Source organism: Lissotriton vulgaris, chromosome 5, assembly GCF_964263255.1.
Source record: "Lissotriton vulgaris chromosome 5, aLisVul1.2, whole genome shotgun sequence".
Lineage (NCBI taxonomy): Eukaryota > Metazoa > Chordata > Amphibia > Caudata > Salamandridae > Lissotriton > Lissotriton vulgaris.
In genome coordinates, this window is record NC_141693.1 from 827,896,412 (window position 1) to 827,914,949 (window position 18,538).

General features: G+C 40.8%; 1 protein-coding gene across 1 annotated transcript in view; it reads right to left on the reverse strand.

Moving 5' to 3' along the window:
• TLL2 (tolloid like 2) overlaps window positions 1-18,538 on the reverse strand; it is a 2,097,051-nt gene that overhangs the window by 59,743 nt on the left and 2,018,770 nt on the right. Inside the window, exon 20 of the mRNA XM_086922321.1 lies at window positions 14,319-14,569. Coding sequence (XP_086778447.1) covers window positions 14,319-14,569 — 251 coding nt within the window. The remainder of the gene's footprint in view (window positions 1-14,318; window positions 14,570-18,538) is intronic.

Sequence of the window (18,538 nt, forward strand, 5' to 3'; positions counted from 1 at the left end):
TTTAACCCCTTGGGCGCGGCCGCGATACTGTGCCTGTGCGGCGTTTTTCGTAGTGGGAGGTGTTCATGACGGCCCCCAGCCGTCATTAGCACACGAGCACTGTGATGCATGATGGCTGGGGGCCGTCATCAGCATAGAAGGGGTTAAAATCTAAAAAGCTAATAGAAGGTGAGAGATTCAAAAAAGTTTCAGCTATAGGGCACATAGGCAACTAAATATCAGCAAATATCAGATGTGTAAAACACAATGATAAAAGTAATGATCTTACATCACATCGCACATGAGCCATATAAACAACTGCTTCTGGGTGCTTTGCCAGAGAAACAGCATTAGCTTTAAAGCGGTATACATCCAAAGCTTAAGCAGCAGCAAATTGTTGTGCAGAAATATATTTATACAAAAAATTTCAACGTTGATAGCTTCTGAAAATCAGTTCTTGAAAACTTTATTGAGGCGTCTGGTTGGCATTCAAGCAATCTCCCTTTACTTTGAACTAAATTTCACGGGTTGGGAATCTGTTGCTTCTTTAATACCTATTGGCACACTTTTGGGTTACAAGGGACCTAAAATCCTTTTGTGAGGCATTGTTGGAATTATTATCAATCAGTTTATTATTGGAATTATTATTAATGAGGAAGCCCATCAATTTAATTATGTGCATTCAAGCCGGTACTTTTAGGTTTAGAATATTTTTGGATGCATCCCTCTTCTCTTTGAGGTTCAGCTCAAAGAAGGAAACGTTTTGAAAAGATAAATAAGGAAAGTTCATGTCTTAATAAACCCTTTCTAGAAAAATTGGTTGAAACGTTCTTAAATGTCAAAATTGTATTTGTATGCAAAATATCTAGACTATGTTTATCCACACTTTGTTCACACTGTGTACATGGAACTTACATTTTGAATATACCCTTAGCTACGTTTCATATAATGGCAGCTTTCAATAATTCAGTCCAAGGATTGTTATCAATATCAAGAGGATTACGATTCTAAAATATTTTTCTCCGGCTTCATCTGTAAGGGGGGGCAGAAAAAAGTGATACCTTAGTACTATTACTCTACTCAGTACCCAAGTACTTCTTGTATGTATGGGTTATTCTAAAAATATATCTCCAGTTGTCTATGAGATTATGTACATTTGCCTTTGGAAGAAGACACAGTATAATTCATTCCCCTTTTACTATCGATTTCGCTGCCATTTTTCATAATATAATGATTGCTCTTTCTCTTTGTGCACATTTTTATTTTATGCTGAATTTATGATAATCTTATTTATTCAGCATTATACATTTATTTTGGTATTGATATTTTGATGTGTTTGTATTTGATTATTTGCATATTACTATGAAGACAGTACAATTCAAGGTTATAAAATGTTTTAACAAAATCTAACATTTTGAAATGTCTCCTTTGAATAGAGGTCTGAGACTAAAAAACAATATATATCCCACATCTATACAAACTCTTGAGAAAATGTCAAGCAAATATTTTGAGGTGTACATTCAAGTTATGGAAAAACAACAGAATCAGATAGCTACTTTCTTATTCCCAGTGTCCAACATTATTCTCTATTGTCAAAAAAAGGGTTGACCAGATGAAAATGCTAGCTCTCCCAAAAAAATAGACTAATAATAGTTGCTGATGTAGTCAAAATCAATTATTTCCATAAATGCAATAGAGGGCATAACATGAATATGCTGTAAAATCTAAGTATCCACCCCCTTTTGTACCGCTTTGTTCGCCATAAATTGGCAGGGTATGCTCAGACGTGAGTTCCTTGCTCACTTTGCCACTGGATTCAAGCAAGCCTGGTCGAAGATGGCTGTAATGCCAGAAACCGGTCCTAGGAAGCTTGAGTCCGGTCCAGGGAAGGTATGGCTTGGCAGTTCGGGCTGGACTGTTCCCATGAGGCACACGGTCAGACTGATTTGCATATGGCCATGTCTAAACTGGGGTGGCAGAGTGGGCTAAAGAACGGTGATGGATTAAACCCAGATCTGTTGACTGGGTGTGAGTGTTTGATTGGTTCAGATGCTCCATCCATCACCACCCCCTTTTGTACCGTAAAATCTAAGTAGCTTAAAAAATCTAACAGTTTTATGGTACAATTAGCAACACACTAAACGGAAACATGATCACCTTTAGAATATAGCAAATGTTAAGCGTTCTGTGTAACAGATCTGTGTTTATGGAAATGTACGGGTCATGAAATGAAAATGGTGGCATGATAACATAGCCATGTTGACTTAAACTACATGCTCAATATTTGTGTGCAAGCAGATGTCTGTGGTATGAGGGCCATTTGCTGTGCTGCTGTCTTTTCTTTCTATTTTCAGAGGTACTTGTAGACAGTTCTCAAACCTTCTGGCAAGTTATCAAAATGATTGCTGGACCGAAATATAGGCTTGCCATGTGGAATTATATTATGATAGCAGGAAGTGAGGTCAAGGCCAGTACTTCTTTGTTGAAATGGATTCCTTGGGGGGGCGTGGCTTGACGCGGCCAAGATGGCGGCGTAATCCCGGAGCTCCGGAGCCGTTCCTCATACTTCACGCATTTGGGGCAGTTTACCCAAGTCTACCGCCATCATGCTCCGAGTCCCGCGAACCGGAAAATGAGGAGAGCCTAGCACCCTCATTGTTTCCCGGTTTCGCGACTTGCTCAGCGACTACGAGGGAGTCCCGTTTTTCACGGCTGCAGCCGCCATTTTGTGCGCCGGCCGCGTTTATCGGAGGCGTCCGGCTTATCTCCTTCTGCGGCTGTCTTTGCCTCATCTTTGCTTAACGGAGGACACCCTCTACACACTCCATTAATGGTGAGCACGATTCAGCTGGAAACCTCTATCTAACACGCTTTATATCTCGCGCAACTCTCTTTATGGTTTCTGGTGCCATTTTGTGACTGTGGTAATTCACCTCATCGCCCTCCTGTTTCATTGCCTCTTTGCCTCACTATTTTGCCTTCTCCGTCATGGCCTTGGATTAAAATGTCTCCAGCTCTTGCAGATCTTCTCTACACCTGACTTCGCCCCTTCGTTTGTCATGTGCTGAGACACTACGTCAAGAGGTTCTTCTTCACGACTGGCTTTAGGAAATATAGCAAAGCTCCCTCCACTTTTCCATATGACTTTTCTCATCTTTATTTCCAGTTTGGAGGATTGTCACTTCTCTGTTTGAAGAACTCTTGCGATGCTGAATGTGGCTATATTTTCTTCAATGGCTTTCTCCTCGTCGTGTCAACTCATTGTCAATTTCTTGTACTTTACCTCATGGTCCGTTTGAATGGCTCTATCATCCTGACGTGCTCTTCTCCCTGACACAGTGCCTGATACTGAACTGTGGTTTATTCCTTCCTCTAGCCATGACCTGGTGCTGATTTTTCCTATCAATACTCTTCAGGTACTTTTTTTCTGTCAGGATCACCTCATATTTAATATTGACATTTTGCCTCCACTTTCACTATTGGCCGCCCTACATGGGGAAGCTTCGCACTCTGAAACTCACCAATTTACAGAAGCCACCCATTGGTTCTGACTCCGACTCACCTACCCAGGAAATGGAGGGGGGTAAATCTTCAAAGTCGGACTCTATACATGGGGCCATCCCTAAGACTCAAAATGGAGGGAAGACCCAATCCTCTTTAACTTCTTCCAAGTGGCTGAAAAAGGACCCACCATCTCCTGGGAGTAACGCTTCATCCTCCGTAGACCTTATCTTGGAAGAATTGCGGGCCTTCAAACCTTTTATGGAAGCAACCACAAAAAACATGCAGGCCATGCAGGAGAAATGGTCATCATTGGACTCCCGTGTTATGATTTTGGAACAATCTTCGGACTCTTTTCATTCTGTTCCCTCTCGCATACCTGCAATAGAAGCTGAGATTCTTCTCCTACGGCATCAAACAGAAGATTTGGAAAATAGAAATCAAAGGAACAACCTACGCTTATATGGTCTTCCGGAACTTTCAGAAGGGTCCAATCCTACCATCTTCTTCCAATCGTTTCTCGCAAAAATTCTTGACAATCCGGCCTTATCTTCCATTAACATCCAGCGAGCTCATCGTCTCGGTCCTATGGTTGCCTCCAGGCCTAGAGGTGTGATCATGCTATTTTTGCAGTATCCTGACCTATTACAGGTCCTTTCAGCCGCCAAGCTCAAAAAACAGATTATCTGGGAAGGTCATCGCCTTTATCTCTCCCAGGATGTCTCCAAGGCTACCGCAGATCGGAGGAAAACATTTTCGGACTTGCGGCCGCAGTTAAGAGCCCTTGGTGCCAGGTATGGCCTCTTACATCCATGTCTTTTCAAGGTCACCTATAAGGACAAAACAACCACCTACGAAGATCCTGAGGCCTTGCAAGCTTTCCTACGTCAGCAGAGTCCTGATGTCATGGATACCTCCAAACCTGGATGAGTGACTTGGTTCTTCATTGCCTTATTGATCCCGTTGCATTGCATTTCTGTTTTCTTAGTTGTCGTTGCATGATGTGTTTTTCTTACTGTTTCTGTTACATTGACTGTCTTATGTTATAAACCCTTGTATTTTTTCCTAATGTTTTTCCTCCTTTCTTCAGATATGTCCCCTCTCATCTTTATCCTGATCTCTCCTATTGTCTTCTTATCTTACCCATTGGATTTATGGTATTAGAGGTTAGTTGCCGGTTCTGGTTGTTCGTCGTCGTCTCCCGCCACCACCATCCGCATCCCTGTTCTGGAATTTCCGTTTCGTAAGTATGTCTCTCAGTCGTTCGTTTTGCACTTGTTCTGTCTTTTTGTGTATTTCTGTATATGTCCTTTTTCTCTCTCTCTCATCCTTGCATTCTCTCTTGTATTTCTCATGGTTTCTCCCTTCTTCTTCTTTCTCTTTTTTGATACATTCTTCCATTTGCACTAGTTTATTTCTTTTTTCTCTCCTTTTCTCCTTTTCTATTTACCGCCTTCTCTATTCTTTTTTCCTATTCATTCTTCTTCCTTTCTCTCCATTGTATTTCTTATGCATTACTGAGCATGTTACGCTCAACTGTTTTTCTAAATTGTTTCGTTCCGTGTAACGACATGGATCGTCAAGGGATTAAACAATCCCATTAAGCGACAGAGGGTTCTGTCACATTTAGCGAGATTAAAAACTGATGTTGCCCTCCTTCAAGAGACTCATCTTGCTGAACCGGAGGCTTTGAAACTTAAACATTCTTGGGTGGGTAATGTTCTTTGTTCTCCTACCACGTCTAGGAAAAATGGTGTTGTACTTTTGTTACATAAAAAGTTCAATGTTTCCTCGATTACTCATGAATGTGATGCTGATGGTCGTTGGCTTATTGTTAACTTGCTAATTGATAACATCCCACTCACTCTATTTAATGTATATGCCCCCACTGGGATCGACAGATCCTTTTGGCCTGCTATCTCTTCCAAGTTGTCTTCCCTTTCTGGAGATTACGTTCTTCTCGGAGGAGACTGTAATCAGGTAATTGATGCCTTCCTTGACCGACACTCAAAAGTCACTTTTGTTCCTTCTAGAATGCACACACAGTTTGTGAACTCATTTCAAAATAATGCCTCAGTAGATATTTGGAGACTATGCAATCCCGACCTTAGAGAATATAGTTTTTTCTCCCTTCCTCACCAATCCCAATCCCGCATTGATCATATATTTTTAAGCAAATCCTTGTCCCAACACGCCATACATTCTGAAATTGGTTCCATCTTGCTTTCCGATCATGCCCCAGTGTTTGTAGACCTTGACTTACTCCCTTTTTCTCCCCACTCTGGCAGATGGCGGTTTAACAATGCTTTACTTTTGGAACCCTCTTTTTGTTCTGAATTCACTGCCTTTGCCAAGGAATTTTTTCTTTTAAACCAAACTCCTGACTCCTCTTTTGTTATGGTCTGGGATTCATTTAAAGCAGCCTCTAGGGGTTTTATGATTAACTTTGTATCCGCCGCAAGAAACTTCGAGAGGCCAAGTCGGAGAAAATTCTGGCTGACAGTAAAGCCCTTGAACCTGCTTATTTTGCTTCTAAATCTGATTCCTCCCTTAAAGCTCTTATCGACGCTAAAATCTCTTTTAACAAATACACTACAGACGCTGCTTCTAATACTCTACTAAAATGTAACTCTAGATACTATGGGGGTAAGAATAAAATGGGAAAGCTTTTGGCCAATTACTTAAAGATTCGTAAAGAACGCACAAAAATTCAATCTATTAAAACTTCTTCTGGAGTATCTACATATAAAGATAAAGAAATTCTCACTGAATTTGCCACATTTTATGATACTCTTTATACTCCAGAACAAGTTCCTACGTCTGACGATCTCCTTTCTTATTTTCAATCTCTTCCACCTCCCTCAGCTAAGGCACTCCTTGAAAAAATTGAAAAGGAAATTGCCACTTTCAAGGATTACTCTCTGAACACGAAAGCAGCTCAGTTTGAAAAAGATTCAAAATCTTTCCAGTTGGAGAGGGTGTATCCTTTTCTTAAAGAGGACTTTTACACTTCTGGTGAGTCACGCGGGGCCCTAAATTCATTTCAGGGCAGATCAAAAAACAGGTTCTTGACCTTTTCAGACACCACTTCTTCGGACTCTTCCCCAGACTCAAGACAGTCCAATTTCAACAAACGAGGCGCCACTCGAGGGTCGGCTCCTTTTTTGTCCAGGGGCGGCCAATCGCGACCTCGGTTCAAACAACCGTGGCAAATGCGAACACGCAACAAGAACTACAACAACAATTAAATTTGTCCACTATAGTGAATCTTTCTAACAAGGATCTATCTAGGGATGAAAAAATGCTTCTTAACCTTGGCCTCAAATTCGTTCCAAACAAAAGAACGGATTTCACTAAATTAAAATTAGAAGCACTTGACTTCTGTCGCAAGGTAAGGTTAAAAACTTTCTTCGCGGGAGCCGAAATTACGTCCTCACAGGAAACTACTGGACTTAGAGTTAAATCACGCTTTACTCCAACTCTAAATATTCCAAAACAGGTCATAGCTTTCGAGCAAGCTGTACTGTCTTCCCTCACCAAACTTGAGAAGAAAAACAGTTATACTAAGAACAACATCAGCAAGGGTTTACAAAAAGCAATTAGTGATCTGAAATCTGACACTTCAATAGTGATTAAACAAGCCGACAAGGGCGGGGCAGTGGTCCTTTGGCCACGTCCCATGTACCTTGCTGAAGGTCAAAAACATGTCAACAATAGGGAATGGTACAGACCCTCCAAAGAAGACCCTGTCCATGCAATCCAGGATAAAATATCTCAAATTACCAAGGAGGGTTTGGACACAGGTTTTTTAGGACCTAAAGAGTATGAATTTTTGAATAAAAAACGCCTCGAACTCCGATTCTCTACTTCTTACCGAAGATTCACAAAAATGACAAGGTACCCCCGGGCAGACCCATTGTCTCGGGCTGCGATTCGGTGCTTGAACCAGTATCTCAATACATTGATTTCTTTTTAAAGCCATGTATTGCAAAAGTCCAATCGCACCTCAGTGACACAACAGCCTTCATTAAACAGATTGAGGGACATGTATTCAATGACCAGACCGAGTTGATGGTGACACTTGACGTCGCCTCTCTCTACACACAGATACCGCAGGATGAAGCCTTAGAGGTCATCGAACTGTACCTAGAACAAAGGGATAGACCCCATCGGGTACCTACCAACTTCATTGTGGCACTAGCAGAGATCACTCTTCGCAGCAACTATTTTAAATTTGAAAATAGCTTTTTTGTTCAAGTCAAGGGGACAGCCATGGGTTGTCCCTACGCACCGGAGTTGGCCGTGCTGTACATGGCACAATATGAGGAACGTTTTGTCCTCAGTGACAACCCTTTCTCAGGACATATCATTCAGTGGCTAAGATACATCGACGACGTCTGGCTCCTGTGGCAGGGGAGCCAGGCGGACCTCGAGCAGTTCCATCTGTGGCTGAACTCTAGGCACCCAGACATTCAATTCACACTCAATTACAGTCCAAAAGAAATGACTTTCCTGGACGTCACGGTAAGCTCCCATGAGGCTAAGTTAACTACCTCCTTGCATAAAAAGGAAACTGACCGGAATACCATTCTGCATTACACCAGTTCGCATCCTCAATCATTAAAAAATAATTTGCCCTACAGGCAACTGTTGAGGATCAGGCGTAATTGCACAAACCTTTGTGATTTTGACTCTCATGCAATCAGATTCTGCAATGAGATGGCAGAAAGAGGATACCCTAAAAAGTTGTTAAAACATTCAAAGAATAGGGCCAAATTTACTCCAAGAGAGGCATTGTTTGAAAAGAAAGAAAAGAAAGATCTGGAACAATTGGTTTGTGTGACAACATTTGGCCAACACACGAACCAATTCAAGAACATAATTCGGAATAACTGGCATCTTCTTGAGACTTTAGAGCATCCCCTCTCAAAACCCATTTTTGCTATGCGCAAGAACAGAAGCATAGGGCAACATTTAATCAGAGCAGATAGTCATATCACAGCACCCAAAAGCGACCTTGTCACACAGTGGAATCTGAAACCAATACGCGGACATCGCAAATGTGGCAATTGTGTCTCATGTTCAAGCACCATAGAAGGTGACATATTTGTAAACAATGGCATTAGATGGAAACATGATTGCTTTACGAATTGTAAGACTCGAAATGTCGTCTATGCGGTGGTTTGCCCATGCAACAGAGTTTACGCAGGCAAAACAAACCAGCCCATTAATGCACGCATTACCCAGCATCGCTCCCGGCTTAAGAAAAAGGTTATCACTGCCCCCATGGTGGAACATTTCACCAGTAATGGCCATTCTGAGACTGACTTCAAATGGACCGTATTGGCATGGATCGACCCTAAACACTTCCTGGATGTGGACACAATGCTGTTGCGCAAGGAGGCGTACCTAATCCTAAAGTTTGACAGTGTCAACAAGGGTCTGAACAGCCTTAGTGAAATAAACAGGGCATAAACAATTTGTGCTCGCTGGTGAACACTACATGTCCCATAATGCACCTCAAAGGTTCGTGTCAACCTTGATTTGCTCTTTGACACTACAGGTCCCAGCATGCTTCATGTCTTGTCCTTTTGCCTGATTGGCCCGTTACCAACTACATGGTTTGGGCTGTATGGTCGGCGACGCCCAGGGACACTCACATCCCACGGTCATCGCTGTGGAGCAAGCACGCTGATCGGATTTGACATATTGCGGTAAGCACGGAAGCGGCCACTTTCCTGAACTGTCAATTGTGTATTGGCTATGCATAGAAATGATAACGTGGTAACGTGTTCCCCTCCCCTTCCCCCCGCAGATATTTACCCGAGTAAGCTTTGGTTTGGCGAAATGCAGTTTTAAAATCAGAACCCCCATTGAAGTCATCGCTACTCGTTGTCCAAGTAAGTGGACCATTCGAAAGAGTCTAAAATGCATACGCGATTAGCGCGGATGCGGATACATTCCAAAAGTGCACCTTTTTCAACCCAGTACCCAAATAGCAGCGCGGTAACACGGTGCCCCTTTCTGTATTCGCACAGATTTTAACTGCTCCCTGCGCGGCGAAACGTGATTACAAAATAGAACCCCCACTGAGGTCACTGCGGACCTATGCCCAAGTAAGTGGTTCATTTTAAAATCTACACACGATTAGCTAATCAGCGAGTAAACAGTGCACTAAGTCGCACTCTGTCCCCTATGTTTCAGAAAATAAAGGATCTTCACCGCAAGTGTCGAAGATGTGGTTCAGCTTCCATAAAAACTCAGGTAACCGAGTGATAATGGCTTTCAAGCATTATCTTCCTGTGCACCCGGCTAGTACTTATTAAGTCCATTACTCTGTTGCAGCGTAGGCCGCCAAGCCTAGACGACATTTCTTCTAATTCAGAACTGACTGTGGGCAGGATTCACACAAGGTACAAACTGTTTTGTAATCTTACTGTCCAGAGATTAATGGCTAGAGGACCCGCTAGATAGTAAATATGTTGTTTTGTTTCATTTTAAATAGTGCCCATGGACTAGATCCAATCTGCCCTGACGAGAATTCTGCAAGGTGTGAATCAGGATTCGAAACGCGTCGGCACTCTTTTTTCCTTTGTTCGGCCGGTTGGCCATTGCCATTTATTGTAGAAACGAGCTATGTTCCTGAAACTTAATTGATTAGTTGCTATTCAGGTTTTGGGAGGTTAACTATTACTATAAACGCTGTTTTCTCCCCGGGTTCCTAAATGTTAGGAGGAGCCCTTGTTTTACAAATGTAAAAAGCTTTTTGGTCCAAGTATTCAATGTGATGTTTGTATATGTCAATAAGTCACTGTTTTTCTAATTGTTCACCACTTGTTCGGTTCACTGCACATTTGTATTGATTTCTTTTGAATTTTCATGGCTCAGACATGAGGTCGATAGTGATCTTAGTTCTGTTTATTGTGAATTCTCTTTCTTTAAACTAAGTACCAAATGGACAAAAATAAAATGTTTTGTGTAAACTAACAAGTTGTGGTTTACTCGTACATGAATTAGTGTGTACTTTAAGTAGTTTGGAGGCATAGGCAAACATTTCTATTTTTCATATTGTGAGGCCCTGCCTACCCTCCTTCCCATTGGGCCCAGCCACCCCTGTGTGTTTTAACTTTGTATCCCGCCGCAAGAAACTTCGAGAGGCCAAGTTGGAGAAAATTCTGGCTGACAGTAAAGCCCTTGAACCTGCTTATTTTGCTTCTAAATCTGATTCCTCCCTTAAAGCTCTTATCGACGCTAAAATCTCTTTTAACAAATACACTACAGACGCTGCTTCTAGTACTCTACTAAAATGTAACTCTAGATACTATGGGGGTAAGAATAAAATGGGAAAGCTTTTGGCCAATTACTTAAAGATTCGTAAAGAACGCACAAAAATTCAATCTATCAAAACTTCTTCTGGAGTATCTACATATAAAGATAAAGAAATTCTCACTGAATTTGCCAAATTTTATGATACTCTTTATACTCCAGAACAAGTTCCTACGTCTGACGATCTCCTTTCTTATTTTCAATCTCTTCCACCTCCCTCAGTTTCACATGTTGACTTTCACGCTTTAGAACAAGACATTTCACTTTCTGAAATCTCTCACGCTGTATCTAAACTTCGTAATGAAAAATCCCCAGGCCCTGATGGGTTTACTATTGAATTCTATAGTCACTTTGCCTCTCTCCTTCTTCCTAAACTCTTACTTTTATTCCAATCCTTCTCCGCTGCCAGTTCATCTAGTGGTTCCTTTCAACAAGCCTTAATTTGTTTAATCCCAAAAGAAGATAAAGAGCACTCCTTGTGCAAAAATGATAGGCCAATATCTTTAGTCAACACTGACTACAAAATTCTAGCAAAGATATTAGCTCTTCGCATGGATCCCCTCCTACCAGATATTATTGGCCCAGAACAATCTGGTTTCGTAAAAGGGCGTCTCTCCTCTGATAATTCCCGAGTTTTTCTTAACATTCTTAGCAAATCTTCTTCCTTGCCTCTTCCTTTTGCAGCTATCTCCCTAGACGCAGAGAAGGCTTTTGACAGGATTGGGTGGGATTTCATTTTTTCAGGCTTTGCGTTGGATTGGTATTCCTTCTAAATTAATTTCCATTATATCTTTACTTTATTTTGACCCTCAAGCATCTATTTTTGTAAATGGGATGGCCTCAGATTATTTCTCCTTACACAGGGGAGTTCGACAAGGTTGCCCTTTATCCCCCTTACTTTTTGTTTTAGCATTAGAACCCTTTCTTACCAAAATTTGTTTAGATGACTCTATCTCTGGTTTTCACTTTGGTTCCCAACAAGTCAAACTTTCAGTTTATGCCGACGATATTCTTTTTTACTGTTACGACCCTTCTACCTCTATTCCCTCTTTCCTTAAACAGGTCTCTTCCTTCTCTGCAGTTTCCGGTTACCGCTTAAACGCCGACAAGTGTGAAATTTTACCTTTGAATCCTCTCTGTCAGAAGCATTTCTTTTCCTCTACAGGTTTTTCGTGGCAACCATCTAAAATCAAATACCTAGGGGTTTGGTTCGCTCCTCTATTATCTGATACTCTCAAGTTAAATTTTGATTATATTTTCAAGAAAATTGACACAGCTATCACTCGATGGCATCCACTCTGTTTTGTCCTGGTGGTGTCGCCTCAACTCTATAAAGATGATGCTATCTCCCTTGCTCCTTTATACTCTTTCCATGCTTCCTTTATATATCCCTCTTTCTTTCTTTAAGAAAACTGACTCTTTATTATTAAAATTCTTATGGAATGGCAAACGTCCTTGAATAGCTCTTGCTACTTTGCGGAAGGATAAAGCTCAATCTGGAGTACGTTTTCCTGATTTCAAACAATACCATTGTGCTTTTTCTATGAAACAATCGACTCACTGGTTTTCACCTACTCTACCTCATTACCCCCTGTCTGGCTCAGCATGGAATCCTCTTTCATCGCTCCTTTTACCTTCTGTGAATTTCTGTCCTTTACGTCTTCTTTAACTCGTCTTCGCACACCTATTCTTTCACATTCTCGCACTCTTCTTTCTCCTTACTTAACTTCATCTTTTCCTTCCCCCCTATCCATCCATGAGCAACCAATTTGGAATAACTCTCATCTTAAAATCCGTAATCGTACTATTTATTGGAAAACTTGGCATTCTCGAGGAATATGTTGGATTTCCCAGTTACTCTCTCAGAATACGCCTCTCTCCTTCCACGATCTTCAATCTATTTTTTCTCTACCTGCTTCTGCCCGTTCGCAATATACTTCTCTTCATCCTGTCTTGCTCTCCTATCTTCAATCTCTTTCATCCTCCAACGATATTCCTTTGGATCGCAGACCTACTTCCCTTTTATTGGAAACATCTCCTTCTGCATCTGCTCTATATAACTCTTTTCGTTTTATTACTGATAGGTCGAAATCTTGCATTGAACTTGCATGGGAGCTAGATCTTTCTCAGAACTGGCCTGTACTTTTGCGGGATAAAATTTGGACTAAACTTCATAAGACCTCTAGAGCAGCTAACACCACCCAAACTTTATTTTTCATTTATCATAGAACTTTATTTACTCCACTGGCTTTGTCCCATTTTTCACCAGAGACTCCTTCTACCTGTTGGTCTTGTCCCTGCCCTTCTGCTGACCTTAAACATATGTTATTTGAATGTCCGCCTACTTCCCAGTTCTGGCAGTTGGTTTGGCGGCAAATTCAGAGGATTTTCCATTTTCAAGTCCCCTTTTCACCTTCACTAGTTTTTCTTGGCTCCCTCTCTTCAGACCTTCCTCAATCTCCGAACCAATACCCTTTACTTGACCTTTTCATTGCTATTGCCTTTCATATTGTTACTTCTAACTGGAAACAAGCTGCAAATATTTCTTATCAGTCCTGGTGGAATGCAATCTGTTTCAATCATCGTTTAGACACTAATTATGTATCCCTCATTTCCCTGGCTGTAAAAGGTGGCCTTATTTGGCTCCCTTTAGTGACATACCTCTCTTCCTCTTCCCTCGTTCCTCCCTCTCCTGCACCTGAAATGGTTGAAGTTCGCAAACCTCCATGAATTGCTTATTACCTGTTTTTCTCTTTCTACTTGATTATTTGATTACCTATCATTATTACGTTTTACTGTACTATGTCTTACTTATGATTTTTCATTCTAATTATATATTCATGATTTTCATGCTTGTAATGCTTACTTTTTTTTTAATGAAATTATTATTGTTATTACATTGTTTATTTCTTTGATCCACCTATTGTAACTCTTCTCCCCCCTTCCCTCCTTCTCTTTTTCTTTTCCTCAATAAATCAAACTTAAAAAAAGAAATGGATTCCTTGCTAAATATTACAAAAGAGTTAGTAAACAACTAACTCAAAAATAACCTAATTCTATTAGCAATGTATCTCATCTGCACAATAGCAACTGTTTTAAAAATAAATGAATATGGACCACACATTGCATTCTTACAGTTTACCCCTGCAGTATGTAAATTGGTTACTCGGTCTAATTAATACATTCCACCTCTATGAGGCACCAATAAAACAGCCATAGCGCAAATGGGCAGTAGGTCATTCTTTGATGGCATATTTTGAAAATGTAATACAAAGAGGTCAGCGTAAAAAGGATCAATTTCAAGTGTATTCAAAACCCTTTCTTCGCTTTTGCTCTTTCCACAGGTATTTACCATCTATACCATGTTTTACTGCTAGGAAACTTGAACAGTCTCCAGTCTTACATTTAATGTAGAATCTTTTTAAACTAAGATCCCTAGCCATTGCATAAATGGTAATTGTTCTCCTTGTAAATATATTTGAAATACAACATACAAGGTTTCTAAAACATACCCCTGATCCACAGTATCTTCCAAGTCTGGGTGCTGTGTTGTCATATCCATCAAAGATTTCCAAGTAGTCGTAGCCGCAGTCTGCTTCTTCTTCAGTTTCAAAAGTCTGAAATATCACTTCTACCCCATATCCATCATCTGCTACTATCACCCATTCACAGTCCGACTGGCCGGGATAGTTATTATCACCAAATTGGGCATGGGAATAAAGGTCTTTTGTTTTAATTTCTGCCTTAAGGCGTCCGCCACATTCTAGAGGAAAAACATACATTTTAGATTGCTTCAAATTTGTGCAAAAGTTAGTGCATCATATCTAACAGAGTGACTTGGCAGGCTATGTACCACTGACTCCACAGCTTACACTAAAAGCTGAAGATAAAGCCTAACATAAGTAATATTTTCAAAAAATGTAATATTAAAACCAAATAAATAAGTCAAGGCCAATTAAATCTCTCAAAATGTAGATTAATAACATTCACAATTAAACAAAGCATGAGATAAATCATACTGCATTTATTTGAGGCATACTAAGGAGTCCAGTAAATAAAATGACAGAAGGCACAAGGTGCAGACGAAAGACAGAAGTTACAGTTACATAATCCTAACTAGACTACAAAATATGTATGGATGGTATTTATAGTGTGTAATCCAAAAGAAGGCAACTGATCAAGGGCAGGCAAATTGGGATATGATAAAGGATCAAAATGGAAGGCTTTTTGGGATTAAGAATGCACACCCTCTCTAGCCATAAATGTTCTGAAATTGTTTCCATGTAATATTAGTGTATGCTCCTGTTCTTCAAGCCTACATATACATTCCCATCTTTGTTAGGCATTCCTTGATGAAAAGGTTGGAAGAGTACTTTTCCCAGAGATAATCTTTATTGCTGTTATGATAGGCCCCAAGCACCATACAATGAAGAGTACTTAATTGCATGCCAAAATTAATCATTGTTTATATACTAATTACTCAGGCCATAAATCGTGTTTAGCCCCTCTCCTTTACATTACTTCCGTTTTTTGACCGTCCTCACGTACAAATCAAAGGAAATGGTGCAAACAGATAGAAGTTCAAAGAAAATCTCCTGTCAGCATATGGGCTTCAATGCTATCAGCAACCGTTTCCTAAATACCGCCCAACACAGATAATTTAACAACATTGTCCCTGCCTTCGATATAAGCAAAGTTGACCGTGTAGGCTGTAAAACTTCAAAACTTAATATCATGAATATTCTTTTAGCAGTGTTAGCAAGGTATTTTGGCAAAACGAATAATTTCAGTTTTCACCTAAATGTTTATTTTGTCACAATGATGCCCTGTAAGATGAACATAACACTTATGTGTGAACAGTTCTTAGATTTACATTAATTTGCGATCGTTTCCCAGAGATCACATATCTTAATTTAACTTGAGAGTCTATTTCATCATTAAGACATTTATAATCATCTTGATATTTGTTTGTAAGGTAAGGTAAGGTAAGGTAATTTTATTATGCATAGTTAATTAAAACCAGTGCAAACATTTTACAAAACAGATTAATCATAAAAGAATTTGTGTCTTTAAAACGTCATTAAAAGAGCAAACAGTAAAAGCCCAATACAAATTTCCAGATACATTACTTTTGGGTAAGAGCAGGTGTCATTAAGTTCAAATTAGTGTCTATATGCTGTGTAATGTTTTTGGGCAGTTTCTGCTCAATTAACGCAAGGAACTTTACATACCTGCAGTTCAGTTTTGTGTTTGCAGGGTTAAGACAAGCCAGTACTGCTTGCCTTCTAGTGCGAGTTCCTATCTGTTTAAGTTGGTCCTTTAAGAACAGCTGGCGTGCTGGCCTGAACTCTTGGCAGAGGCAAGTCATATGAAGTATGTCGCCCTTCTCTGTATTGCAGAAGGTGCAGGGTTCGTGGCCATTGCTCCTTAGCCATGGTGGCAAATGCTCTCTGGTAGGCAAGACCCCTAGTCTGTATTTCAGAAACTTCAGTTTTATTGTCTTGGGATAACCCTGGCTGAAGTATGGTTGAGGTGTCAGGGATTTATATGTGTTTATGGTCATCCATGCATGGTTTCTTTTAGCGAATGACTCTTTATCCTCTAGTAGTGAAAGAGTTTTGACAGTTTTCCAGACCAGTTTTTTAAATGCTTTGTGGCCGAGTTGCAAATCCCAGATCGCAGTTTGTTTGGTAGTCCCCAAGGCTGTCTTCAGGTAAGATCTTGCCTGAGATACGTCCCTGCTTTGAATGTCTTGCCATAACAGCTCATTTAAAGTGTTAGTAATAGCAGAACGACGTTTGTGGGAGCAGATGATGTAAGCTCCCTGTCTTGCAAGAGCTTGTTTTTGTAGTCCAAATTCCAGCCTGAGTTGGGCGGGCGATGTATAGGATGGAAGCGAAAACATTGTTCGGTAGGCTTTTGTCTGGATTACGTCCAGATTCTTGGCATCTCTCCCACGTAGAGCCTCGCTGCCGTAGCAGATGGATGGTAGTAGCTTAGCCTGGATGATTTTCAAGTAAGGAGTCAAAATTGGTCCTATTAGTTGGTTAGCTATGCTTTTTAATGTGGCGGCAATACAAGACGCTCTCCTTTTTGCTTCCAGCATTTGCTGTGAGAATGAACCGTCTTGGTCGAAGATGACTCCCAAGTATTTATAGTCCGAAGCTGGCTCAATATTTTTGGCCGCCCAGTGTCCATATCTTCTGCGGTTTTTTGTGTATGTTTATTGACATAGTGCGAGTTTTGCTTAAATTTATTTTTAGTTTGTTTTCCATGGCATAACTATGCATTTGAATTAGTAGTTGCTTGAGGCCGATGTAGGTATGGCTCAGTAGCACGACATCGTCTGCGTACAGAAGGTTGCTCAGGGGTTTCCCTCCCAGCCTCGGGGGATGTGAATTGCAAGTCTTTAATACGCCTGGTAGATCCGCCATATACAGATTAAACAGTGTTGGGGCGAGCACACACCCTTGCTTAAGGCCTTTGGTGGTGCGGACTTTAGATGATAAATGTGTGCCGCCTCCTAGCTTCACCTGCACCCAGGTGTCGGAATGGAGAAGCTTCAGCATACTTAACGTGGAATGCGGTATTCCCCATTTGTTTGTAGAAGTTGATTTAAATCACACCGTATTTAAACCACTTGCACACCCCTCATCAGAGGTTTAGGTTCTTTGAGACTAATAATCATGATTTGTTTTATTTCCTGTGGAATGTGGATGTATTATGTTGCATTGCTTCGTTTACTTCCAATTTCAGAGTGGAACCTTGCATTAAAATGTAATTCTGATGGATACCTCTACCTGCAGATTTCTCACATTTTGAATTTCCTACTGGCACTGTGGAGACTGGAAAGTTGAACCACCTCTTTTGCATTAGTCATTAGTAGGTGGTGCCATAGTTCCAAGTCGACTCCAGTGCCTGCTCTGGATGTGATGTGAAAGAGCAGTGTATGGCACCACCTGTGCTCTAACATCTAGTCTTTCTCTTCTGTGCCATTCAACATGTGCTCTAAATTGTAAGTGTAGTGGCTTTTAGAGAAAAATCCCATCTCCAAAAATGTCATGTTCTATTTATGTAAACCTTGCCACACTTGGAAGAAGTCCATTTGAGATTCCCATGACATCTGTCATTACGGTAAAGAACCTAAGAATGAATCAAAGTCTTATCCTATATGTGGCTTCATTCATTTGAAGACTATCAAGGAAGATGGTGTTTCAGGTCACATTCCAAATCCTGTTCTGGTAGTAGGTGTAGGTAAAAAGGATCATCCTCAGAGAAATCTTCCCAATAAAAATAGTGAAGTACTGAATAGGCGACCCATCCTCACTTTGACATAGCTCCTGTTCACGGGGCTGATCGTCTAATGGCAGGTCTGTATGCTGACCCCAACTCTCGTCTTTGGGTTCAATACCTCCTTTGGAGGACAAAAGCTCAGTGTTGAAACCCAGCTCTGCTTCTGGGAGTGCCAAACCCGCTGGCACTGACCTCACTCAAGTGGTAGCATTCACCAAGGCCTTTGAGTCTATGTTTTAACTATTTCAGTCTTCCAATGATGGGCCTTCAGGCCTCAAAGCACCTACAGCATCTCCAGTCATGCCTCTACTTTAGCCCCACTGATTTCATGATACTGCCCCAGCCCCAGGATCAGTTACTGTACCACCATGGGCCTTTCTGGTTGCTCTGGCAACAAGTTAATGTCACCTACAATACCAAATGCAGATCTACTATTAAT